This window comes from Abrus precatorius, unplaced genomic scaffold (assembly GCF_003935025.1).
Source record: "Abrus precatorius isolate BTA unplaced genomic scaffold, Abrus_2018 Scaffold4, whole genome shotgun sequence".
NCBI lineage: Eukaryota > Viridiplantae > Streptophyta > Magnoliopsida > Fabales > Fabaceae > Abrus > Abrus precatorius.
The window spans coordinates 13,354,992-13,377,780 of NW_020874384.1; the positions used below are offsets into that span (position 1 = coordinate 13,354,992).

General features: G+C 33.6%; 2 protein-coding genes across 3 annotated transcripts; both read left to right on the forward strand.

Moving 5' to 3' along the window:
* The first annotated feature begins 239 nt into the window (after positions 1-239).
* Positions 240-17,401, forward strand: LOC113864631 (DNA-directed RNA polymerase I subunit 2). 2 transcript variants are annotated; one of them, XM_027498573.1, is made up of 27 exons: positions 240-543; positions 784-866; positions 970-1,089; positions 2,949-3,025; positions 3,525-3,588; positions 3,802-3,872; positions 4,605-4,682; positions 4,822-4,867; positions 5,011-5,191; positions 5,273-5,325; positions 5,958-6,031; positions 6,182-6,299; positions 7,461-7,548; positions 7,810-7,925; positions 8,991-9,118; positions 9,217-9,296; positions 11,069-11,310; positions 11,388-11,552; positions 11,680-11,844; positions 11,932-12,006; positions 12,352-12,455; positions 12,533-12,608; positions 13,565-13,693; positions 14,181-14,321; positions 14,913-15,125; positions 15,862-16,116; positions 16,511-17,401. In XM_027498573.1, the coding sequence occupies exons 1-27, from the start codon at positions 378-380 to the stop codon at positions 16,922-16,924; spliced, it is 3,522 nt and encodes a 1,173-aa protein (XP_027354374.1). In that variant the 5' UTR covers positions 240-377; the 3' UTR covers positions 16,925-17,401. The 2 variants fall into 2 exon arrangements, with proteins under 2 accessions (XP_027354374.1, XP_027354375.1); XM_027498574.1 differs by lacking the exons at positions 240-543; positions 784-866 and having other exon boundaries at positions 1,052-1,089; positions 2,949-3,021; positions 16,511-17,373.
* Positions 17,402-19,830: 2,429 nt separating this feature from the next.
* Positions 19,831-22,176, forward strand: LOC113865780. The gene is made up of 6 exons (XM_027500523.1): positions 19,831-19,850; positions 19,932-19,991; positions 20,103-20,175; positions 20,260-20,315; positions 21,817-22,002; positions 22,060-22,176. The coding sequence occupies exons 2-5, from the start codon at positions 19,948-19,950 to the stop codon at positions 21,929-21,931; spliced, it is 288 nt and encodes a 95-aa protein (XP_027356324.1). The 5' UTR covers positions 19,831-19,850; positions 19,932-19,947; the 3' UTR covers positions 21,932-22,002; positions 22,060-22,176.
* Positions 22,177-22,789: the final 613 nt, after the last annotated feature.

The following is a 22,789-nucleotide window of genomic DNA, read 5'->3' on the forward strand; positions in this document are numbered from 1 at the left end:
ATATATGCGGGTATGGGGCGGGGTGGGTACTTAGATACCCATACCCGCACCCATCCCCATTAAAATTTGCGGGTTTTTACCCACACCCATACCCGTACCCGTATAGCGGGTAAATATCCTACCCATTGTGAGTAAATTTTGCGGGTGCCCATAGGATACTTTACCCATTGCCATCCCTATTCGAACAAAGAAAGATATAAATTATTAATTTGAAAAAAAACGCAAAACCCTCACCATAAACCCCTCTTCTCCCCTACTGCTTCTCCATTGCCTGCTTCGCCTCCTTCGATTCTCAGAGTCCAAAACACCATCGAAAAGACGGCGTTTCCTTACCTCACCTTTGAACACTAGCTCCTACATCTTTGAGAGTTGCGAAGATGGTGGTTAAACCGGGTGTGATTCCGGACTTCGGGGCTCTGCGAGATCTTTTCAGGCATCACATAGAGTCCTTCGATTACATGGTCGATGCTGGATTGGAAACCATGCTCAGCCACATCAAACCCATCGAAGTTTTCGACCCTTTAACATCCACAAACCTTAGAAATATCCTTTTTAAAAAAAAATAAAAGCTCAATTAATTAGCTCCATTATTAAACTCCACAATATGCAATTCTTTTATTGTTTAGTTTCGAAACTGTTTTTTCAAATGGGGTTGCTACTTACTACGATGTTGGTGATTATTCTCAAGTTGCAATATTTTTAAGTGGGTTTGGAAATTTGAATATAATTGGATTTACACAGTTGATTATGGATTGGTGTTTGCTCTCTTAACTTGGATCTTACTTTGGCTGGATAATCCGGTGTTGTATCCGCCGCAGAAGGAGCGAATTTCGAGGACGATGCGAGAGGCCTTACTGCCATTTGAAGCAAGTTTCAAATTTTCATGCTTTAGGGTGCAAGATTTTGGTGGTTTTGTTTTGTTATTCAGTGATTGACTCGGTTGGTGATTGTGTTTTTGATTTTGAGCAGTGTAGACAGGCAAAGGTTTCATATGCAGGGAAGTTCACTATAGATGTTTGCTTTCAATATAATGATGGGCCAATTATTAGAGAAAATACAAATTTTGGGCAGTTTCCCATAATGCTTCAGGTTTGTTTCTCTGTATTGAAATGGCTTTCCCATTGAATGGAGTTTTCTTTTGTTATCTTTCTATGACTTATGACAGGAGAGGTTTTACATGCTTCTGGTTGAACTTGTTGCAGAAACCAACCAATCACATGATATGTTTGCATTTTTTTTACCTTGCTTCTTAAGGGCAATGGTTATGAAGTGTTTTTGTAAATATATAAAGATGAAGATGTGTGGCAGTATCCTGTTTCCTAAGGTTTTGTTGGTTTCTATATATTAGGCTGTTAGTGTGAGTTTATTTATCGTCTACATGTTTGTTGGTTGGAGAGCACAAGTGGTTGTGGGTGGATGCGATGGGCAGAGCAGATTTACATTTAAATCTGTTTACAGAAAATATTTATCGGAGGCTGTTTACTGAAGGAATGTGTGAATATTTTTTATTTGTGGTAAAAAATAAAGATAATTTATGTTTCGATGAGAGTTGAAGTAAATACAGGAGAAATAAACCGGTAGGTGAGAAATAGAGTGGAAATAGATTCCAAGATGTGTTAGTTTGGATGGGTAAAAATAGGAAAGAAAGAAATGGGAACTTTCCTTTCCTTGTTTTGGATGAGTGGAAAAGGGGGTCAAAATAATAACTTAAAAATATATTTATGATAAAAATGTATTTTTTATTATTATATTTTGTTCTTAATAAAAAAACATTTTTAATTTTAATATTTTTATAAGATATAAATTTGTTTAACAAAATGAATAAACAAATAAAAAAAATGAAATTCCCTTCCCATCACCCTTCCCATTTTCCTCCAAAATAGGGTTTTGTATTTTTTTGTGGGTTCCACATAAAGAAAATCCCGTCCCCCACTTTTTAATGCAATTCAAACCAGGGAAGTTTGTAATATTTACTCTATTTCTGCCCCTTTACCTGTGAAATTTTCATGAATTTTCGGATACAAAACTTAGAAGAATTTTAAGTACAAAGCTTTATTCTTTGTGCTAGGTTGTTGTAGCTTAGTCTGGCTTTTTAGTAGAAGCTTATTAATTTCCCTATATTAACAATGCAAAGCAGTAAGAGTAAACTAATACTTGTGGTTGTGCAAGTTTTAAATTTTTAATACTTCTCAACTCTTTTCTTACTGACCAGCCTCCATGTTTATTTAGTAGCTACATTTATTTTAGTGAGTCACCGAGAATCACATAAATCTAAAAAACAATATCAATTATAGTTTATCCTCTTTAAACACAGCAAAATGAAAACAAAACTGCAATATTAATACTATAGAGCACTACTCAGATTCCTCTAATCATCTATCAAGGAAACTCCCCAATAGAAGCCACATGCTACGAGCAGAATATGGTTACAAGAAGTACTGTTCCCTTAGAAATTTTAGCATTTGTCGCCAGAGATGAAAGAGCAGCATAAGTTTTTCACTGCCACAAAGCTTTACCCTTGTTATTTGTTTGCTCTTTATCCTCCAGCATTCCAAGCTTAATCGTTTCTTTTATTGATCTGAGTCTAAATGCATTATATACTATTATTAGCTTGTTACTTTCCCCTTAGTCAACTTAAGTGTGTTTGAATTTAAATTTTCATTATTTATTTCATATGCTTATATGAGTATCACAACTTGTTTCTTACGCAGAAATCCCAGTTGTTTATATATAAATTTTGACATTCTTATTTTCTTACTTGTTAGCTTGACAAACACATAAGAATTGTGCATTTAATGTATATACAATAGTTTACTTTTTGGACCACTACACTACTACTGTGCTCCAAACCCGTATTAAATTATATTAATAGGGGGAGAAAATTAGCTGTTAATTATCTAACTTCATGATTGTGATGAATATTTTATCTTTCACCTGTACTGATACAGTCAAAGTTATGCAACTTGAGAGGTGCTGATCCCCAGAAACTTGTGTCCTACAAGGAAGAAGCATCGGAAATGGGTGGGTAAGTAGTTTGAAACCCTGTCTGTGACACATAATACATGAGATTGTATTTTTCTTAAATGCTGCCTATTAGAAATATAAAAATAACTAATGCTCTTGCTTTTAGAAGAGTTGGTCCTGGACCTAGTATAAGAGCCTCTGGCTCAGGAGTTCTTATGTGCCTTCTTGGTAATGCTAACACAAAATCCATTTATGCAAGTAGGCAAGAGTAAAAGCTATTCAAAAAGTTGAATAAAATTATGCAAGTATATCTTCATTCTTCACAACAGAAACTTCAACTTGAAAATGCTGTTAATAAATAACAATGCATTAGATATTACTATACATTACAGTGAATGTATGAGTATCAAATCGTTGTAGCACTTCTGTTGGGAAGCTTGATTTGAGAACTTAATTTTTTTGTTAATAAGCAGAATTTAATTTCCTTGTTCCATTGCTTTGCTTAATTTGTTTCAAGATTGTTCACTGATAGTTGCTTAATGGTTACCTTTTCCTTTCAGTTACTTCATACTGAATGGCCTTGAGAGAGTTATTCGACTGTTAATTTTGCCAAAACGGAATTATGTAAGTATCTTTTTTGGTCTTATGTGCTTACATTGCAGCAAGTAAGCCAGAGCAGTTGTATGCCTAATTTCTGTTTGAGATAAGATTTGCTATGCTGGTCTAGGACATGTAACTTGATTACCGTGGCCTGGGGCAGCTTTTAAAGCTAATCATGGATTTCTCAAGTCCTTGTCATAGCGTATTAATTTCTTACTGGGTCCTTAAATGTTGTAGCCAATGAGTATGGTGCGGAGTTCATTTAGTGACCGGCGGGAAGGATACACTGATAAAGCAGTTGTAATAAGGTTTGTTCTATCTGCAATAATGCTGTTTTAAATAATTAAATTATCATGAATAATATTATCTTGGACATTTGTATCTATAAGGCTTTGAAAAACATAAAGCAGGAGAAAGAAATAACATGGGCATAATGGGAGTTAGAGAGGGACATTAGTTATGGGAGAGCAATTGATGTGTAATGCCTCATATAGTGGAGGAGAGGAGGGAATGAAGTTGGTTTTGCTTTCCGATAGTAGTGGGCAAGAATGTGAACTTTGTAGCGGCATTGCTCTGGGTATTGCAGAATTCATTCTGCAGTATTTTCTTCTTCATTAATAATATATTGCATATCTTTTCATCTTGGCCTCTGATAGATTCTCTCAGAAAAGTTTAGCTTCTATTCAGTAAGCACAGATTCCACAGAATTAGATACCCAATGCATGCTATTATGCATTTGCCTGATAAACTGGCAACTGGAAGAAATAGTTGAACTTAATGTTGTGTGGCTGTCCAAACAGAAATTGCATCCATATTTTAATTTTCTACATGCATTGAAAACAACCTGTTTGTTCATCACGATTTTAGAAGTTGGTCAATTGTTTTGTGCCCAAACATGACATGTTGATCCCTACATGACATGTTGATCCCTTAATGTCTAACTACTCATTGTTTAAGACGTTATGATTTCTTTTAAGGTTTTAGGGTTCATTGTCTAAGACGTTATGATTTCTTTTAAGGTTTTATATTTTAATGTTTAGGTGTGTAAGAGCTGATCAGACCTCATTATCAATAAGATTGTATTACCTTCGTAATGGGAGTGCAAGACTTGGTTTCTGGTAAGAAGCTTGTGGTTGATGTAAATGACCTCTCCAGACTATCTTCCATACTCCTGTTTTACCTCCTTAAAAAAATAGTTTCATGATTTGTGATGTAAGTGGAGTAGTAGACATATTTCATCATGATGTCATTTTTCAGGTTAAGAGGAAGGGAGTATTTACTTCCTGTGGGCATTGTTTTGAAGGTAAAATGATTGCTGACCCTATTAATTGCCCATAAAATTCTGTTCCTTTTTTATTTGAGCTGGCTTACTCTAGTTTCCTTTATTTAACTTCATATTTTCCCTTTATTTGTTTTGGTTGACTCACAATTTACTTGTGGTAACAGGCCCTCATTGACACAACTGACCGTGAAATTTATGTAAACTTGACGAGCTGCTATAATGAGAAGTATGAAAAGGGAAAGGGTGCTGTTGGGACCCAGCTTGTTGGTGAAAGGGCAAAAATAATCTTAGATGAAGTTCGAGATTTGTCTCTTTTCACTCGTCTTCAATGTCTAGAATATATTGGTACTTAACAAGGCACTCTTCAAGGCCCCATTGTTGATCAATTTGCATATTTTTTGTTCTAATTCTTCATTTTAAATTCAGGACAGCATTTCCAACCTGTAATGACTGAACTTAGGAATGACAGTTATCCTATTGTAAGTCTTACATTATCATTATATGTTAAGGTTAAATTACCCTCCCCTCTCTTGAAAGATGCTTCACTTATACTGCACTCCTCTGTATTTGGAAATATTACACTCCCCTCCCTTGAGAGATTAATGTGTCTTGCACTTTTGTCCAATTTAACCTTAATAAGCCTCTTATGGCAAATTTTAATTTGTCTTTGCAACTCTCAGGTCATTGTTGGCTAGTATTGAACTCCTATAATTGACTTCGAGATTTTGAATGATGATATGAAAAATTTGGGTGAGGTTCAAAACCAGTGGTAGGGGTATTCAATACTTCATTTTCTGACGTTCTCAAAGTCTATAGGAAGGCATTCAAAATTAGTCATAGGTGACACTAAGAGTCATTAATACTTAGAGAGAGGAAACATACCTGTGGGAGGCTAGTTCATCATTGCTAACTATGAGATTTGTTTACAATTGAAATTAAAATGAATTACGTGTAACACATTTTATCTCCTAGAGGATGGTTTTGTGATTTAAGTAGCTACTAGCTCTTAGGGGAGGGGGCTGTAATTTACCTTGTATTAGTTTGATTGGAGGAAAGGTTTTATTTGGCCTTATGTCTTTTCGGTGTTTTAATAAATTACTTTGTTTTCTAGGTGGCTGATGCTGTTTTGAAGGACTGCATATTAGTTCATCTGGATAACAATTTTGACAAATTCAATCTTCTCATGTTAGCCACTTGCTCTTCTCTTCTTCTATGTGGTGATTTTGAATAATCAGTCACTGTAAATTTTTTCTTATGGACAACAACATCTGGAATTATGTATTGTTTTCTCACATTTTGGATTTTGGTTGGCTTCTTGTCTCTCCCCTTCTTCAGCTTCATGTTGCAGAAACTTTTTTCACTTATAGATCAGACCTCAGTACCAGACAACCCTGACTCCTTGCAAAATCAGGAGGTCTTACTCCCTGGTCATCTGATTACACTTTATCTGAAGGTAGAAAGCTTTTCACCATTTTTCACAATATATTATTGCTTATCAATGGTAATGAGGACATGCCATCCAGACTATTATGAACCCAATTGTTACCTATGTTTGAAGTGTTATCAGCCACAATTATCAACCCAAAATTTTATGATTTTATGAATAGAATGAAATTGAACAGCAAAGGAGAACAATTTCCCCTTCACAAAAGATCTCACGTCCTTTCATGTAGAGTGAAAGCTTGGTTTAGAAATGATACCAGACAGAATGAATTACCCTCTCGAGTCTGCTTATTTATATATTTGACAAACTATCTATTACTCTGACAAACTAATATTCTAACTATCCTAAGAGGTAGGGAATTTACTTAAATATTAGGATAGGGTAGGGGAGGAAGCATTCAGATCTGTTGCATTTTTTAACTGAGCTTTAACAGTGTGACTGTAGTAACAGGAAACACTGTGAAGTGGAAACCTTGGAAGGAGACATCTCTCCTTAGGTCTCTGTAATTGGATAAAGAAACTTCACCATAGTATTCTTTTGATATTCCTTATCTGTTTTTGTCATCTCACTTGAAACTCACAATGTTTCTGGGTTCCTAATCCATTGGAGCGTGTGACAGCTTTTCCACTACCTCTGCCTAAGCCACCACTACCACCAGCAACACTGTTGGCACTGATGTTTCTGCTGCCATCAACTGACACACCGCTGCCATGCGACCTTTGCTTTGCCAGTACAACCACAATAATCAATAAAATATTTTGACTTAAGATAAATTTATGGCTTTAGATTTTCTTAAAACAAATCTAAACCATACACACAAACACAATAATAATAGAATTGTGATTGCAATTTTATTTCCTGATATTTTGTGCAACCCAGACATGAAATTTAATTTCAATTCTGTATAGTCCTTAGGGGGTGTTGTAGTGTCTATTCCTCAAAAACATGGCTTTGATTTTCAAAAAGCATACTTGAGTTTTGCTACACTAGAACCTTGTCTACAGTAGAACCCAGACAGTTGACCCTTCATGTTCCTATAAATCTTATAAGCTTCATATTTGCTTGAGATTTTAGTTCTATTATCCTATATTTGGGTCATGCTGTCTAATAATTTTCTTTCCATCACTTCATGTCAAATGATTTCTTGCATTTACATGTTGTTCATCTTAGGAAAAACTGGAAGATTGGCTGCAAAAGGGCAAAAAGCTTCTCCTGGACGAGATCAATAAGCAAAGCAAGAAGTTTGATTTCAGCGACCGTATGTAGATATTTGTTGGTTCTTTCAACATATTATTTCCTTGGATTCTCCTTTTGCTCCACCTGCTTAAATTTTTGGTTTGCTTCATTTCTGTATATGTTTATTGTATGCATTCTGGAATAATTGTGAAACCATAAATGATTTAGAGATTATTCCTTTTGCTGTTTATTACAGTCTGTAAAGTGGTATCTGAGACCTAAGTTGGTGATGTTTATTGTAATAATTCTTGTCATTACAATGTTTACCTCATTGATATTGCAGTTCTTCAAGTTAAGAAAGTTATGGATAAAAATGCTGCAAAGCAAATTAGTACTGCAGTTGAAAATATGTTGAAAACTGGAAGACTGGTCACACAAACTGGTCTAGATCTGCAGCAGGTGTTGACTTGTCAGTTTTTAGTTAAATTATGCCCCAGTTTGTAATGTTTTTATTTGCCAGCTACCAGTTGTCTTTTGTTTCCTTAATTGTAATAAAATATTAGTATTAATAGACTTGCTCATAAAGAAATGCATATAATTATAAATTCTTTTGGATTCATTCGCTTGTTAATTACTCTTGAAAGAGAGAAAAAAAGAGAACATGCCACGGAACATATATTTATGTTGGTAATAATATTACTACAGAATATTTATAGAATATTCAGTTACCTAATTAACATAATTACAAAGATAAACTTCCCTATTACTATAATTACGTTCCATTATTTAACAATTACATATATTTTTAGTATTTAGCAAATACATGTCATTTTTGAAATGGTCCTGTGCCTGAAAGGATGGATACATACCAATCAGTGCTGATCAGATATTATTTTATTTTTATGCTTTCAATTTGTGAGTTTTTTCCTTTTCTCTTTTGATGTTAGTTCTTCCCATGCACCTTCTGTATGACAACCTGCGGTGATCCACCAATGCTTTTCTTTAATTATATCGTTTGATGTTAATATATAAAGATTATTATCAGTGCCCTATGAAGCATGATAAATTTAAAAAGAGAGTTTTGTCCATTTTTTAACACCTCACGGCTCAAGTTCTAGTTGGTTTCTTCAAACTTTGACATGATGCCGTGTGCTTCCCAACTTCCACCATTTTTAGGAGGAAAAATATTGTTCTAGATGAGTCTGTTGATTTACTCATTAATGTAGTTATTATTTGTGACATTGCTTATGATTATTCATAAACAATCAAATAGTGTGTCATTCAGAAGTGCGTTATAAAATGGCTAAAGCTCAAGTAGGTGCTGTCATTTTAAAGGCTTTCTGAAAATGCTACAATTGATAGGTGTTTCCTGCACTTTTGCCTAAAATAAATATATTTAGTAAACAATATTAATTAATCTATTTTTAATTATTGCAAAAATATTTGCTTAATTGGTGTAAATCTCTTGTTTTTGTATGCTTGTTGCCCTTGGAAGTTATTCATAGACTATTTTTACTTAATCAGAGGGCAGGCTATACAGTCCAAGCTGAAAGGCTTAACTTTCTACGTTTTCTTTCACATTTTCGTGCTGTTCATCGAGGGGCCTCATTTGCTGGACTTCGTACCACAACTGTTCGGAAGCTGTTGCCTGAGTTAGTACCTTTTTACATAATCAGAAGATCATGTTTTTGTATAATATATATGTATATATGATTGTTGACTATAGAAGTTTATTTTCATATATAAACAGATCTTGGGGTTTTCTTTGCCCCGTGCACACACCTGATGGGGAGCCATGTGGATTGTTGAATCATATGACTTGCACAAGTAGTAAGTTATTATTCTCTTTTTCCTTGTCTCTGATTCATTTCTCTTCCCCTTCGATGTCTCTCTCTTTCTCTCTCTAAATGCAAAATATTTGCTCCTAATTATGATTTATTAGTTATTAAAAGAGATTGTTACATCAAATTTTTGTCATTTGTCTGACTATCAATCCGTAATTGTCTCTTGAACCAAAGTGAATACTGTTTCCTAGACTAGCTACAGAGACATGCAACCAGTGGCTGTCAATTTATTTTAAGGAAATGACACTTGGTTATTAAAATTTCTATTTTTATCAGAAAACTACTCAACTGGTTAACAATGGTCAAGGAGTGGTTAATATGTAAACATTTATTGACTTGATTAACCTCTTTTGTGGTTACAAATAATTCCACATTTGTAATTTCCCCTTTTTTATATGTTTTATGTTTATGTATCTGGGTTGTGGATAAAAACCTAAAATTGACATTTTCATTCAACTTCAATCCTCTCTGCACTCATGGCAACATAGTGTTGTGCATGAAATCCTGGTGGTTATGGGCTTATGGCCTAAAGAAACATTATCTCCTTGTAGGGGTAGAATAATGAATTTCCATCTCCAGCACAAAATATGCCATCTATTTTGCCAAGTTTATCTGGAAACAACAATAATTTTTCAGGTCATGAACATTAGTTCATACATTACTCACATTTTCTGTTCTGTTGATGCATTTAATGACGAGAAGCTACAACTTAAACTAGATTAATAGTTTGTCTACAGTGAAATGAGGACTTTATGTCATTTGCATCAGCTTTTTTGTAAGTAACTGGAGTATACACTTGATGATGAAAGGAGCTTGTGCACCAAACTGTTGCTGTCTTGCCTGGCAATTCCATTCGCCATGTGTTTGCATCAAATTTCCATGGAAAATGTTAACATTAGTCTTTAGTGCTGATTTTAACCATCTAAAAACAGGTTTTATTTGGAAAGTATCTATTACACTTTTATATTTTTAATGTAATAAATGCCTTTTTTTTTCCTTCCAATAAAAGCTTACCAATTTTTTATGTTTAAAATCAACCCTAAGAGCTGACATTAAAAACACTGTGTTCTTGTTTGACTTAATTAGTCAAATTAATGTTTTATGCATTTGATATCCTTTATTAAAGTGGGAAGTAGATTCTTAAAGTGAAGTCTTTGTTTTATGCTAAAAGTGGCCCTTACCCAGGGAAAAACAATAGTTTATGTTGGTTGCATTAAGTTCAAGATAGATGCAAGATATATATAGTTTGAAAGATTGATGAATTTGTAGTTAAGGATGTTGGTAATTCCCAACAATGACATAAAATTATGATTAGGGATATTAATCACTCTACGCATTAAGATATTGAATTGAATGAAGAAAATATGGAGGAGCAGTGACATGATGGATGACAACTTGTAATTATACAACTCCAAAATAAGTTGTTCATATTGCGTTGCACATGTTACTGGTATGGGTGTCCAAATTATATTTATAGCTAGGAGTCAGCAGTTTGAGTGACATGGTACTTTTGGTTTAACCTGAAAATGGGCCAGAATACTGATGTAAATGAACTTGACATACTCCTCCTGGTAAAATAGCCTGGTCTAAACATATACAATGTCTAACTGTTAAGTGGAACACTGTTGCATATACTACCCTTAACTGTTTGTGTGGTAACATATTTAAATTTTTTTTGTTTCACAGAATACACTAAAGATCATTTTTTTAATACTCCAACCATTGTAAATAACTGTTTTTCTCTCTCCTCCATTTCAGGGATTACATCATTCTTTGATTCTCAAGGAAACATTAAAGATTATTTTAAAATAAAAATGTCAGTCCTAAATATTTTAATTGAGGTTGGGATGACACCATCATTGCCAAAGATATTTCTTCCTGGTCCTCCTGAAGCTCTTACTGTTATATTAGATGGTTGTGTTGTTGGTTGTATATCTACCAGTGAAGTTGAGAAAGTTGTGGCTCACATACGAGAATTAAAAGTGTCATCTGCTGCAGTGGTTTGTTTTTTGTCAAATTTTCTTTGCTTCCCTGGTAATATACTCCTTGATTTTGACTTAAAAATTATGTGATGCAGGTTCCTGATGATATGGAAGTGGGATATGTTCCTTTGAGCATGGGTGGAGCATATCCTGGTCTCTACTTGTTCACATCCCCATCAAGATTTGTTCGGCCAGTGAAAAATATATCAATTCCTTTAAATGGAAATGATAACATTGAACTCATTGGTCCATTTGAACAGGTCAATATAATTTTTTTTAATGTTGTATAGCTGTTTGGACTTTATCTAATAAAGGCATCTTTATGAGATGAATGCTTTCAACTGCAGATCTGTCAATTTTCAAGTTTTATTTTATGTTGTTTATTAGGTTTTTATGGAAATAAGTTGTCCTGATGGTGGAGATGGTGGTAGAAAAAGTGCATTTCCTGCAACTCATGAAGAAATTCATCCAACAGGAATGCTCAGTGTAGTTGCTAATCTCACACCATGGTCAGATCATAATCAAAGTCCACGAAATATGTACCAGTGTCAGGTTCCGTAATCTTTTGTACTGGGACTTGGTTTCAGAATCTGCTTTTGTTACAATTTTTTTTTTACTACGTGGGTGTTTATGATGTAGATGGCAAAGCAAACAATGGCATTCTCTTCACAAACTATTCAACATCGTGCAGATCAAAAGTTATATCATCTCCAGGTTTGTTCAGTTCAGCTTGACCAAAATTGCAGATAATCTCTGCTCCAACTAAAAACAAATTTGGTCTTTTTATGTTGGAAACCAAATATGAAAACCATAAGAATTGGTCTTGTAGTAAAATATATCCCATGCATCAGATATAGCATTATTTTTACTTTCTCCTCTTAGACTGCTTTAACTTGAATATTTGAGGCATTTTCAGTCTCCCCCGAGTCCCATCTTATATCATACATTAAACTATGACAATTTGTCTTTAAATTATATCCCTTGCATCTGATAAAGCATTACTTATACTTTTTCTGCCTCTTGGACTGCTATATCTTGAATATTTTGGGGCATTTTCAGACTCCGCAGACTCCCATTGTACGCACAAGTTCATATACCAAGTACAACATTGATGAATTTCCAACAGGCACAAATGCTATAGTTGCAGTTCTGGCATATACAGGGTAACTGCTTTAATGCAAGGTAACTGTAGATTTAACCTTGTGCTATTTATGAATATCTTTTGTTAAACAATTTACAGATATGATATGGAGGATGCCATGATTCTAAACAAGTCATCAGTAGAACGAGGAATGTTTCATGGACAAATATATCAAGTAAGATAACTCATGACTAATTAAGCTTTTATTATTTGAATGCATCGCGGTTAATTTCTCATGACACTTTCGAGATGCCATGATTTTGTTATTTCATCTTGAAGTTTAGCAGTTTGCTCTGACTTAGTTCTTTTAGATTGGAACTTCATTGTTGATGTTTATTCAAGAGGATTTCTTATCCTCTTATATTTGTATCTTTTTTTTCTTTCATAATAAATATTTTGTTTATCCCAAAAAAAATATTGAAACTTGATTGTTGCTGCAAGTTTTCTACCCTCTGTTGTAGTTTTCTGTTTGCTGAGCTTATTCAAGAGGATTCTTATCCTCATATATTTGTATCTTTTCTTTCTTAATAAATATTTTGTTTATTCTTAAAAAAGAGATTGGAACTTGATTGTTGCTGCAAGTTTTCTACCCTCTATTATAGTTTTCTATTTGCTGGGCTTGTTCCCCATCCAAAATGTTTCTTTCATACATAATGCTGCATGCAATGGATCCTTGATTTCGTTCTCTCACAAGTCAAAATTTTCTCTTGAGCTACATTTTGTTGGCATGAACATTAGTCTTAATATTTCTCTCCTTGTTTTTCCGATGACATTCTGTTAAAACAAAAGGTCCAATCAATCTGGCTAAATAAATGCTTTTGGGTTTGGCTCTGGTGAGCCTTGATGCTCTCTGGAGTTTCTTGTGAATACAGTACAATAATAATGTGTTGCATATATTAGAAGGGGGGGAGGGGTGAAGAGATGTGAGAAAGATATTGATAAGGATAAATACTCATGAATATATGTGTTCAATCTCCCTAATTGCTGTATGACTTTGACCTAGCTGGTGATAATTCCCATGCCCCTTTTGATGGTGCCATAGTCTGTTTATATTGACTTCTTCTGTTGTTTGTGTGTGTTGGATATATGATAATGTTTCCTGCTGCAATTTTTTTTTCTCTGCTTTGTCAGACAGAAACCATTGACTTGACTGAACAAGGCAGCAGATCAGACCGATCTTTAAGAATGTTCAAAAAAAGTAATGTAGAGAAATCAGCTTGTCCCTCGCTTGATTCAGATGGACTTCCGTATGTTGGTCAGGTGTGCTTTCATCTCCTCCTCCCTTTTCTCTTTGGACTTCAACTTTGTTACGAATCCAAATAGGCCAGATGGATCAGAGAAAACAGATGGGCTAGCAATTGGTTCAGAGGCCCAAGATTTGGAAAGTTTCTAGGAGAAAGAATAAGAAAGGAATGAGGGGGGAATGATGAGCTGGAGGAAAGAGAGTAAGGGCATAGTGAAAGTTAATTGAGAGGATGGGAGGATAAAAAAATAGAAAAGGGAGAGAGAGAGGGCATTGGGGAGAAGGAGAATCATGGAGTTAGTTAAGGAGAGAGAAAATACGTCTCTATTGGAGCTTCTGCTCTGGGACAGTAGTGTGTATTGCTGCTGTAATTCTTCCATTATCAGAGTTATAATCCATTTTATTCCAGTTTTCATATTTCTTTTGCTCTCATTTTCCTTCTTATTGAGTATAACTCTGTAACAAACTTTGTCAGAGAAAAATATCTTACTTTATGACTTTCAGATGATACGACCAGATGAACCCTATTGTAGCATTTATAATGAAGTAACAAGTTCCACACGTACCTTTAAAAAAAAGGTTTCTGAACCGGTTTATGTTGACTATGTTGCTGTTGATGTCAAAAACAAGAAGCACCTTCAGAAGGTAAGTCAGGAAAATTCATTATAACTTTGTTCTCTTTATTTAATGAACTATTTTTTGTTCAAAATTTAGAGTATTATGGGTTGTTTGAACTTCTTTGCACAGATTTAGAAAATCTACTCTGAGTTGCTTGACAGCTATATTATGCTGATTATGTATTTTTCCTTGCTGTTCCTTTGTTAATGTGCTTTAAGGATGATATTTTAGGTTCCCTGTTGCCTGTGTTTATTTCCTATCTTGACTGAGGCTTCTTCTCAAGACAACAATTAGACGGCTTAATTTCATTTGTTTATTTGTCACAACAGCATCTTTGATTTGCAACTGAAGATTCTATTTTTCACTCCTCCCTGATAAGTTTTTATATTAACTGCTACACTGCATAATCCTTGATTTGTATTCCTAAAGTTGTTACAAGAGATATGGTGCAAGCAACAGAAACATAAATTCGCATTAGATAACCTTATACTCGCTCATTTGTTTAATTTGTTTAAACAGTTTGATCAATTTTTTTATTGGCCTTGTAGTTCTCTTTAACTTATGATTATTCAGTTTGATCTGTTAAATTTTAGCTCATGCTTATAATTATTGGATCAGGTCAACATACGCTTTCGACATCCTCGGAACCCTGTCATTGGTGATAAATTTAGCAGTAGACATGGGCAGAAAGGTGTTTGCTCTCAGTTGTGGCCAGATGTTGATATGCCATTTTCTGGTAACACTGGGATGCGACCAGATCTCATTATCAATCCTCATGCATTTCCTTCCAGGATGACAATTGCTATGCTTTTGGAATCTGTTGCTGCTAAGGTACGACTGCTAAATAAAAAAGCATGAAGATGATCATAACTTATCAGTTTTTTCATTTGGATTAGTCAATGGAAGATAAAGATATGACAACTTGTCAATTGATAATTGATATAAATTCCATAAGAAAGAGACATTGTATTGTAATTTTAATTGTAGAAACAAAATGCAACAGCAATCACCCAAGCTTATGGCTCCTACAAGATTTCCATGACGAATGAAAATCCTGTTCCTCCTAACAAAATCTCAGCATATCCCCCACTAATGCTCCCCCTTACCAGTATGCTCTTTTTTCGGCAACTACTCATACGCTACATTTCCTTTTCTTTCTCACATACACTCTCCATGCTTTGAGCCTCTCCTTCAGATCCAATAACTGGTCATTTGGGCCAGCAACTTCATCAATAATGATCTATCTCATTTCTATGTGAAATATCTTATTGAGGATTATTTTTATGTTTTGGCTTGTCTTCATTTTTTGCGTAGCTCTCATGTCAGATATTGCTAATAGATCTTTCAATTATTATTGAAACTTTGTACCAGTACAAGTGAGGTTGCACTGATAATTATAGTTTTTAATTGTGTCTACAATGATTAATGCTGACTTATGAAACTTATTCTAATTTCAGTGTTTTTATGTTAATATTATATCATTTCTTATTTTGTAATTTGTAACTTAGCTGTGCTGTATGTCTCATGTGAGAAGGCATGAAGGAATAATAATAATTTCTTCTTGCAGGGAGGTAGCTTACGTGGAGAATTTGTGAATGCAACTCCATTCCGAAATTCAGTGAATAAAGACAATGGGGAGTTTGATTCAAAATCAAGTTCCCTTGTTGATGATCTTGGTCATATGCTAAGAGCAAAGGGATTTAATTACCATGGTTTGGAGGTTCTGTACAGTGGATTTTATGGAACAGAACTACCATGTGAGATATTTGTTGGACCTGTTTATTATCAGCGTCTACGTCACATGGTCTCTGATAAATTTCAGGTGAACAGATTCACTGTTTGGACATCCTATAGCACCATCCAATAGCAAAACAATACTTAGTCATATTTTCTGCATTCACACATCATGATAGTCATTTGATGATAGCATAAAAAGCTTCAGTGACAATACATCAAATTTAAACTAATAAATTGTTAGGATTGTTATGCTCGAGGGACCAGAACTACTGTTCTTTTGTTCTTGTGAATTACTTTCTGCAGACAACTACAAAGACATTTTGATAAACAATAGTTCCTGTCGAGACTCTTGTTTATGAGTGGAATACTTGATATTTTTGTGCAACTTTTTCCCTTGGTTGCGGTAAAGGTTTAGGTGCTTACTGCCTAACTGAACAATAGTGTGTTGTTTAATACCAAATGCATTTTCTCTGTTACAGGTTCGATCTACTGGCACAATTGACCAGGTCACCCGGCAGCCAATAAAAGGGAGAAAGCGTGGTGGGGGAATTCGATTTGGAGAAATGGAACGTGACTCTCTACTTGCACATGGAGCTGCATATCTTCTACATGATAGGTTGCACACCTGTTCTGATTATCACATTGCTGATGTGTGTTCCGTTTGTGGAAGCATGCTTACCACAACATTCATCCAGCCTCAAAAGCGGCCAGTGCGGGAGATTGGTGGGCTACCCCCTGGAAGAGCTCCAAAAAAGGTCGCCTGTCATGCTTGCCAAACGAGTAAAGGCATGGAGACAGTCGCCATGCCTTATGTATTTAGATATTTGGCGGCAGAGTTAGCAGCGATGAACATAAAAATGACTCTTAAGCTCAATGATGGAGCTGGAGCCTGATATTTGAGTTTGGGTATAGTCTCAGTTGTTATGATGGCGTATGCTTAAATTTATTGGATTTGTAAAATTTTGATTTTTATAACATGAATTTATAATGGAGCTCAGATGCTTGCTCAGATCATGGGGAGTTAAAATTTTTCAAGGCCATTCACACATATTGGTGACCCCAGAGACTGCAATATGAATTACTGGCTGCTTTTAACATATCCAGATAGTGGGCAAAGGATTGGAATTCGTCCATGTCATATAGAAATTGTTTGGATTCAGATGGTGGGAGGCGATAGGTAGGTTTTATAATATTGTAAATTGTATTGTAACCTTCCTTGAGTTGTGGTGAAGGCACCCGTACTTGTTTGAGGACAGATACATCTGTCTATTATTTTTCTTATTAAATTATGTTGTATCCTTCATTAGTACGACCAAACGTGATTATCACACTCGAGTAGTTTATAGAATTACTAACTCGCCCTTGTTCTGCAAAATGTCTTTTTCTTGGTTTTGTACTTCGTCTGATAAAATATCATGTTGATAAAATACCAACTCAGAAGGCCAAATATTTTTATTTTATACAATATATATACTCAAGTGCTCTAGCACCTTGATATATTTAAACCTATGAGGATTGTTATTTACTACACCATTTTGTTACTTGTACCACTTTTTGGTTGTTACATTCCTAATTTAATTTCTGAAAGTGTCTAATACATTTTAGAAATTAAATATCAAAAGTGATTTTTAAATGATTTTATGAAGTAATTTACAAATGTTTTTTAAAATTTAATTTTTGAAAGGTCTAAAATCACCGAAATAAGAAAATTATCTTTGACTACGATTTGAATGTCCTCAATGAAGATTTAAGATTGGTATCGGTGAGCACAAATACTTATCATTTGCAGTATCTTGGTAGTATTTTTAATTAATAGTATATAAGGACATATTGAGAATTTTGAACAACCCTGAGTAACTGGGACTTACCTCTTTTTATTTGTATTTATATTATTTTGGTTGTTTTCATGAATATTTCTAAGAGCTCATGTTATATTGATTAGGTTTTGTTCAAGAACTATGAAAAATTCAAGCGTTTGAAACTGAAATCTTCCTTCCCAATCGTAATTGGGAAGCGGAGATGTGTTCCCACAAAGTGGAAAAATATTATCAAGGGTGAGTTTTCCTAGCTCTCTTTGGAATGGTAAATTGTTTGTGTAGCCTAGTGGCTTGTTTTAAATTCATTTGGTTTTATATTGGTAATATTAAGAATGATATATTATGGAACTTGAAACCTTGATTAATTGTGTTCTTGTAGCAAATTCGGAAGAAATATTTTAGAGTTAAAGTGATTTCAATTGAAGGAGGTTTTATGAGTTGTTCTTTTTTTGTGTGTGTGTTTGAACATTTTCCACAAACTGAGTTTGGAAGAAAACAATATTTTGGATAACTTGAGTAATTTAAAAAAATTCTAATTCTATCATTCTCTTAAATTATTGTTTTTTAATTAAAAATAAAGTGTTATAAATTTTAAAAAAAATATTTTAATATTAAATTTCCTTCTTTTAAAAGTATTTTAGTTTATTTGTATTTGGATAAAAAAAAATTGATGCATAGATCCAAGTTCTTAATAGTTGTGTGCACCATTATAAAATTCTACAAGCTCATGTTAAAAAGATAAATATGAAAGTGATATGAGTTAATTCAGTCAAAACTAACTTCTGACTAAATGAACTTTGCTTTATTGACTTCATAAATGATAAGAAAAAAATTTAGAGATGCATGATCCAATTTGTTTTGTGCTTCAGTACTAAATTGTACAGCATTTTATTAAAAGATCAACATGAAAGTGACATTGATTGATTTTGTAAAAAAATTAAAGATAACATTTGACAAAATAAACCTTGTTTCATTGGTTTCATAAACCATTTTTATTGACTTAATAAACCACATTATAAATTAAATAAATTTATCAGAATATACTTGTAACATCAATGTGACATCAAATTGATGGTCATAGTGAGTTAGCATTAATAGAAAAAAATAATTAAGTCGAATGTTAGTGAGTTAAAATCCAATGAATCAAGTTTATGCAAGATTTATGTTGTCATGTGGAATGTAAAGGCTTGTCTTTGGGGTTTAAAGAAGTTTTTCTTACATTTCTTTCATAGACTCGTCCATAGTAGCAGTGATAATACTAAAACAACATGAATGAAAACTTATTGATTTGAGAATTTACGTACATGAAGAAAACAAGGTTTAAATGATAAAAAAAAATGTATGATTTCATAACAGCATGGTCTAGACAAATAAAAAAGTGACATGGGTACATTAGAAAAAAAGGAAAATTGAAACATGTCCAAACTTAAGTAGCCAATACTACATAATTTTTAACGTCTAAATGGCAATATAATTTCCAACTTCGAGTCTTCTCGCAGTACATGTCTGTTTTTCCTTCTTAATTCTATAAGCTAAAAGATGAGTGCAAATCTATTGGATCATTACCCACAAAGCATCAGCTATACATGCATCACACCCTACATAAATATTAGTAAAATAAAAATTTAAAACATATCATCAAATTTTAAAAAAAAATTAAAAAATAGTATTTTTATTTAAATTAAAAATATATTATATAATTATTAAATAAAAGACATGAAAATTTTAAAATCAAGAAATAAATTATAAAAAATAAAATTTAGAACTTTAAATTAAAAAAAATGTCAAATACATGATAAATAAAATAAAAATGAATGGTTTTTTAAATGTAAACTATTAAAATATTTTTAAAAAAATAATAACTCAAATTTAATAAATAAGATATTATTATTATTATTATTATTATTATAAAACCCTAATTTACAAATTTTTACTTATTATTTTGGGGAGAAAGGTTTTACTTCCCTAAGAACCTCGCAGCGTGTCTTGCTTGATACCCAAAGTTGCTGGATTTCCGTTTGGCGAGTCAATAGTAGTAGCCACTAACAATACTTTCTAACAACCCCTTTCAATTTGGTTGCAGAACTACGCTTCCATTCATGGCTACCGCACCACCCTCCCAATCGCAATGGGAATTCACCTGGTTCCTCTCTCGCTCTTCATTCTATTATATTAGAATTGAATGTTGCTTTGGTCTTCTCATGTTCCTACTTCTTAGATTATAACAAATGTAAGAATTGAATGACTATTACAGTGACCTGGAAGTGGATTTTGGATCTGAGGAGAATGCTTCCATAGTATATGCTGCCTTAGCTGTTGATAAAGAGGTTATTGGCTGAATATATGAGCTTTCTTATGCTTTCCCAACTGCTTCTTGATTTTTTTTTCAAATAATTCTGTGCCTTCTGCAGTTGCAACCTGATAAAGTACAACGACTCATGACGGTGTCCGATGGAAAGCTATCTGTGTGAGTACCCTCTTTTTGTACTAATTGTTGGAAGCTTTTGTAAGTGAGTTTACGGTCTGTTGAGCAGTGCATCATTTCTTGTTTAAATGCAATTAATGTTATGTTTTAAGGAGTAAATTGGATATAAATTTGGTTGTTTTGATATCTCAAGTGAAATTTATACTGTAATCAATTTTCAGCTATCAAATTTGTTTTTTTTTTTTCTTGGTTTTAGTCCCTATATGAAAAAATCCTTACATTTTGGTCCTTACATGAAAACCGTTTATGGATTAATCTCTCCCATTCATTGAAGTTAGAATGGTATTGAATTTGGTCCTTATACTTGACACAGCTTTTTGTTTTAATCGTCACTCTTGCACTTTGTTTTGGTTCCTCTATATAAAAGCTCTAATATTTTTGTCCTTACATATAGCACATTGTTTTTTGTTTTGATCCTTGCATGGAAAACACACTAACTTTGTTATAACTTCATTTAATGGTGGGGACAAATTTATATATTCTTTTTCATTTAAGGACTGAAATATAATTTTTTCATTCAGGGACACACGAAAAGTAAGTTAGGTATGGGGACTAAAATTATAATTTAACCTAATTTTTCATTAACTACGACAAATTATGCAAGTGTGGTCTGCTGTTAAATTTCCATCCAATTACTAACGGACAAGGCTAACTTGGCTAACCTTTTCTGAAGTGTCTATGAATGTGGTAGATGGATTTTGTTAAATTTATTTTTCACCTTAGTTAAGTTAAGAAAAAATGTCATGCGTGATGAAAAATTGAGAATGGTTATTGAGATATGTTGGAAGCTATTGTCTTTTTCATATATCTTAGGGCTTCCAAATTCCTAAAACAGGGAAGTTATTGTTTTGTTGTGAATCTTGGAGACTCTAGCATGGGAGGGGAAAGTGAAATCAACCAAACATCATCATCTTACAAAACAAAAGTAGAAGATAAAACTTTTGCGACTGCAACTTGGAAGGCTCGATGCTGACTTCATGAATTTATGAAAATCCATATTGATGCTTCTATAGGTGTGATCCTTTTCAGGTATCAAAAGGAATGATTTGAAATTGGGTTTAGGGAGTTCTTTGCATGGTGATTTCTTTATTGGTATGACCACGAGGGAACCTATGGAGAGAAGAAAATTAAAAAAGCACTGTTGAGGAAAGTTGATGCGATAAAAATCAGCTTTTTCTGTTAATAATTGGATGCCAGATTAACAGCGGGATCACATTTGTTTAATTGAGAAAGCATAGGGACTTAATTGGTGCAATTAAAACTATAGGGACGAAAAATTTCACATTTGTAATATTAGGACTAAAAAAGTAATTAAGTCAATTTTAAATATTATCGTTTGGAATATGAGAACTTTCTGTTGGTCATTAATTTTAAACTGTCTTTTATCTGAAAAATTCATTTGCTGCTGTCATTAATTTAGCTTTAATGGCATGCTGAATGTGTAATCTTCTCTCTCTTTGCCCGTTCAATTCTTCTCATTCAGGCACTTTGAGGCGATAGAAGCCAGATTTCTTCGGGCATCATTCAGTGCTTTTGTAGATGTTCTGACACTAGCCACGAAAACTATTGAAGAATTTGGTCAAGAAATGGAGTTGTGACGTGTCGTTATCTCATGATTGTTGGATTGTTAAAGTGCACTACAAGTTGAACTGTTAAGATATACCATTGCCTTTTTTTTTCTTCCGAGCAGGAAAAGTTTTTGATATTCAGTTTTAAATTTTTGTTCATGATGTTTCAAGGATTTTAAGTTATAGTGTATGTCAGTATCGAATGTTTAGTCCCTTCCACTAATCTATTTTCTACTCTCAGTTCCTCGATGCTATTTGCTGAGGGAGATCAATTTTAGCACCTATTTTCTAAGGCTTTGTTTGGATCTCAAGAACCAAGGTTTATTTGAAATTAACCCATATTTTAGAAAATAAAATAAAATTGAAGTGAATGGTTTGAAAGTTTTTCTAAACCATCTAAAATCTTTGTAAGAGAACTGTTTAGAGTTTCCTCAGTCTGGGGATATTTTGAAACAAAGTTTCGTAAAATTAATGTCAATTTTCTTAATTAAAAGGTACAGTTGGAAAACGTGAGACATAAGGATCATCGTGCTACTTTTTGTATATGGGGTCTGTAGCACGATTATGGTGACAAATGAGATACAAAGCTCCAGGTCGTTTCTTTTCTATATTGTTCACTCATGAGTTTACTGGCTGTTTTCCAAACCGTGAGAAATTAGTTAAGGATTCTAAATCCAACCTAAGGTTAAGGGCATCTTGTAAATGAATCGCAAGTTTAGACCCAAGTGAAGTGCAATAGGTGTAACGAGACCACCTATAACTATATCCCCAGTTGTGGCATGTCCAAACAGTTTAAATTGACAGGCTAAGTAGGCTTCAGTATTCTTGTCAAATTAATTTACCATAGCTCACAAAATATGCAGCTTATCTAGCCTAATTGTGCTAATA

Excerpts from the sequence above, each read along its gene's own strand:
- LOC113864631 (XM_027498573.1), top strand. The coding sequence starts at position 378 with ATGGTGGTTAAACCGGGTGTGATTCCGGACTTCGGGGCTCTGCGAGAT. Across the intron at positions 6,300-7,460 it reads TGATTACACTTTATCTGAAG|GAAAAACTGGAAGATTGGCT; the intron begins GTAGAAAGCTTT and ends TGTTCATCTTAG. Across the intron at positions 14,322-14,912 it reads ACAAGAAGCACCTTCAGAAG|GTCAACATACGCTTTCGACA; the intron begins GTAAGTCAGGAA and ends TTATTGGATCAG.
- LOC113865780 (XM_027500523.1), top strand. The coding sequence starts at position 19,948 with ATGGCTACCGCACCACCCTCCCAATCGCAATGGGAATTCACCTG. Across the intron at positions 20,176-20,259 it reads CCTTAGCTGTTGATAAAGAG|TTGCAACCTGATAAAGTACA; the intron begins GTTATTGGCTGA and ends TGCCTTCTGCAG. Across the intron at positions 20,316-21,816 it reads TCCGATGGAAAGCTATCTGT|GCACTTTGAGGCGATAGAAG; the intron begins GTGAGTACCCTC and ends CTTCTCATTCAG.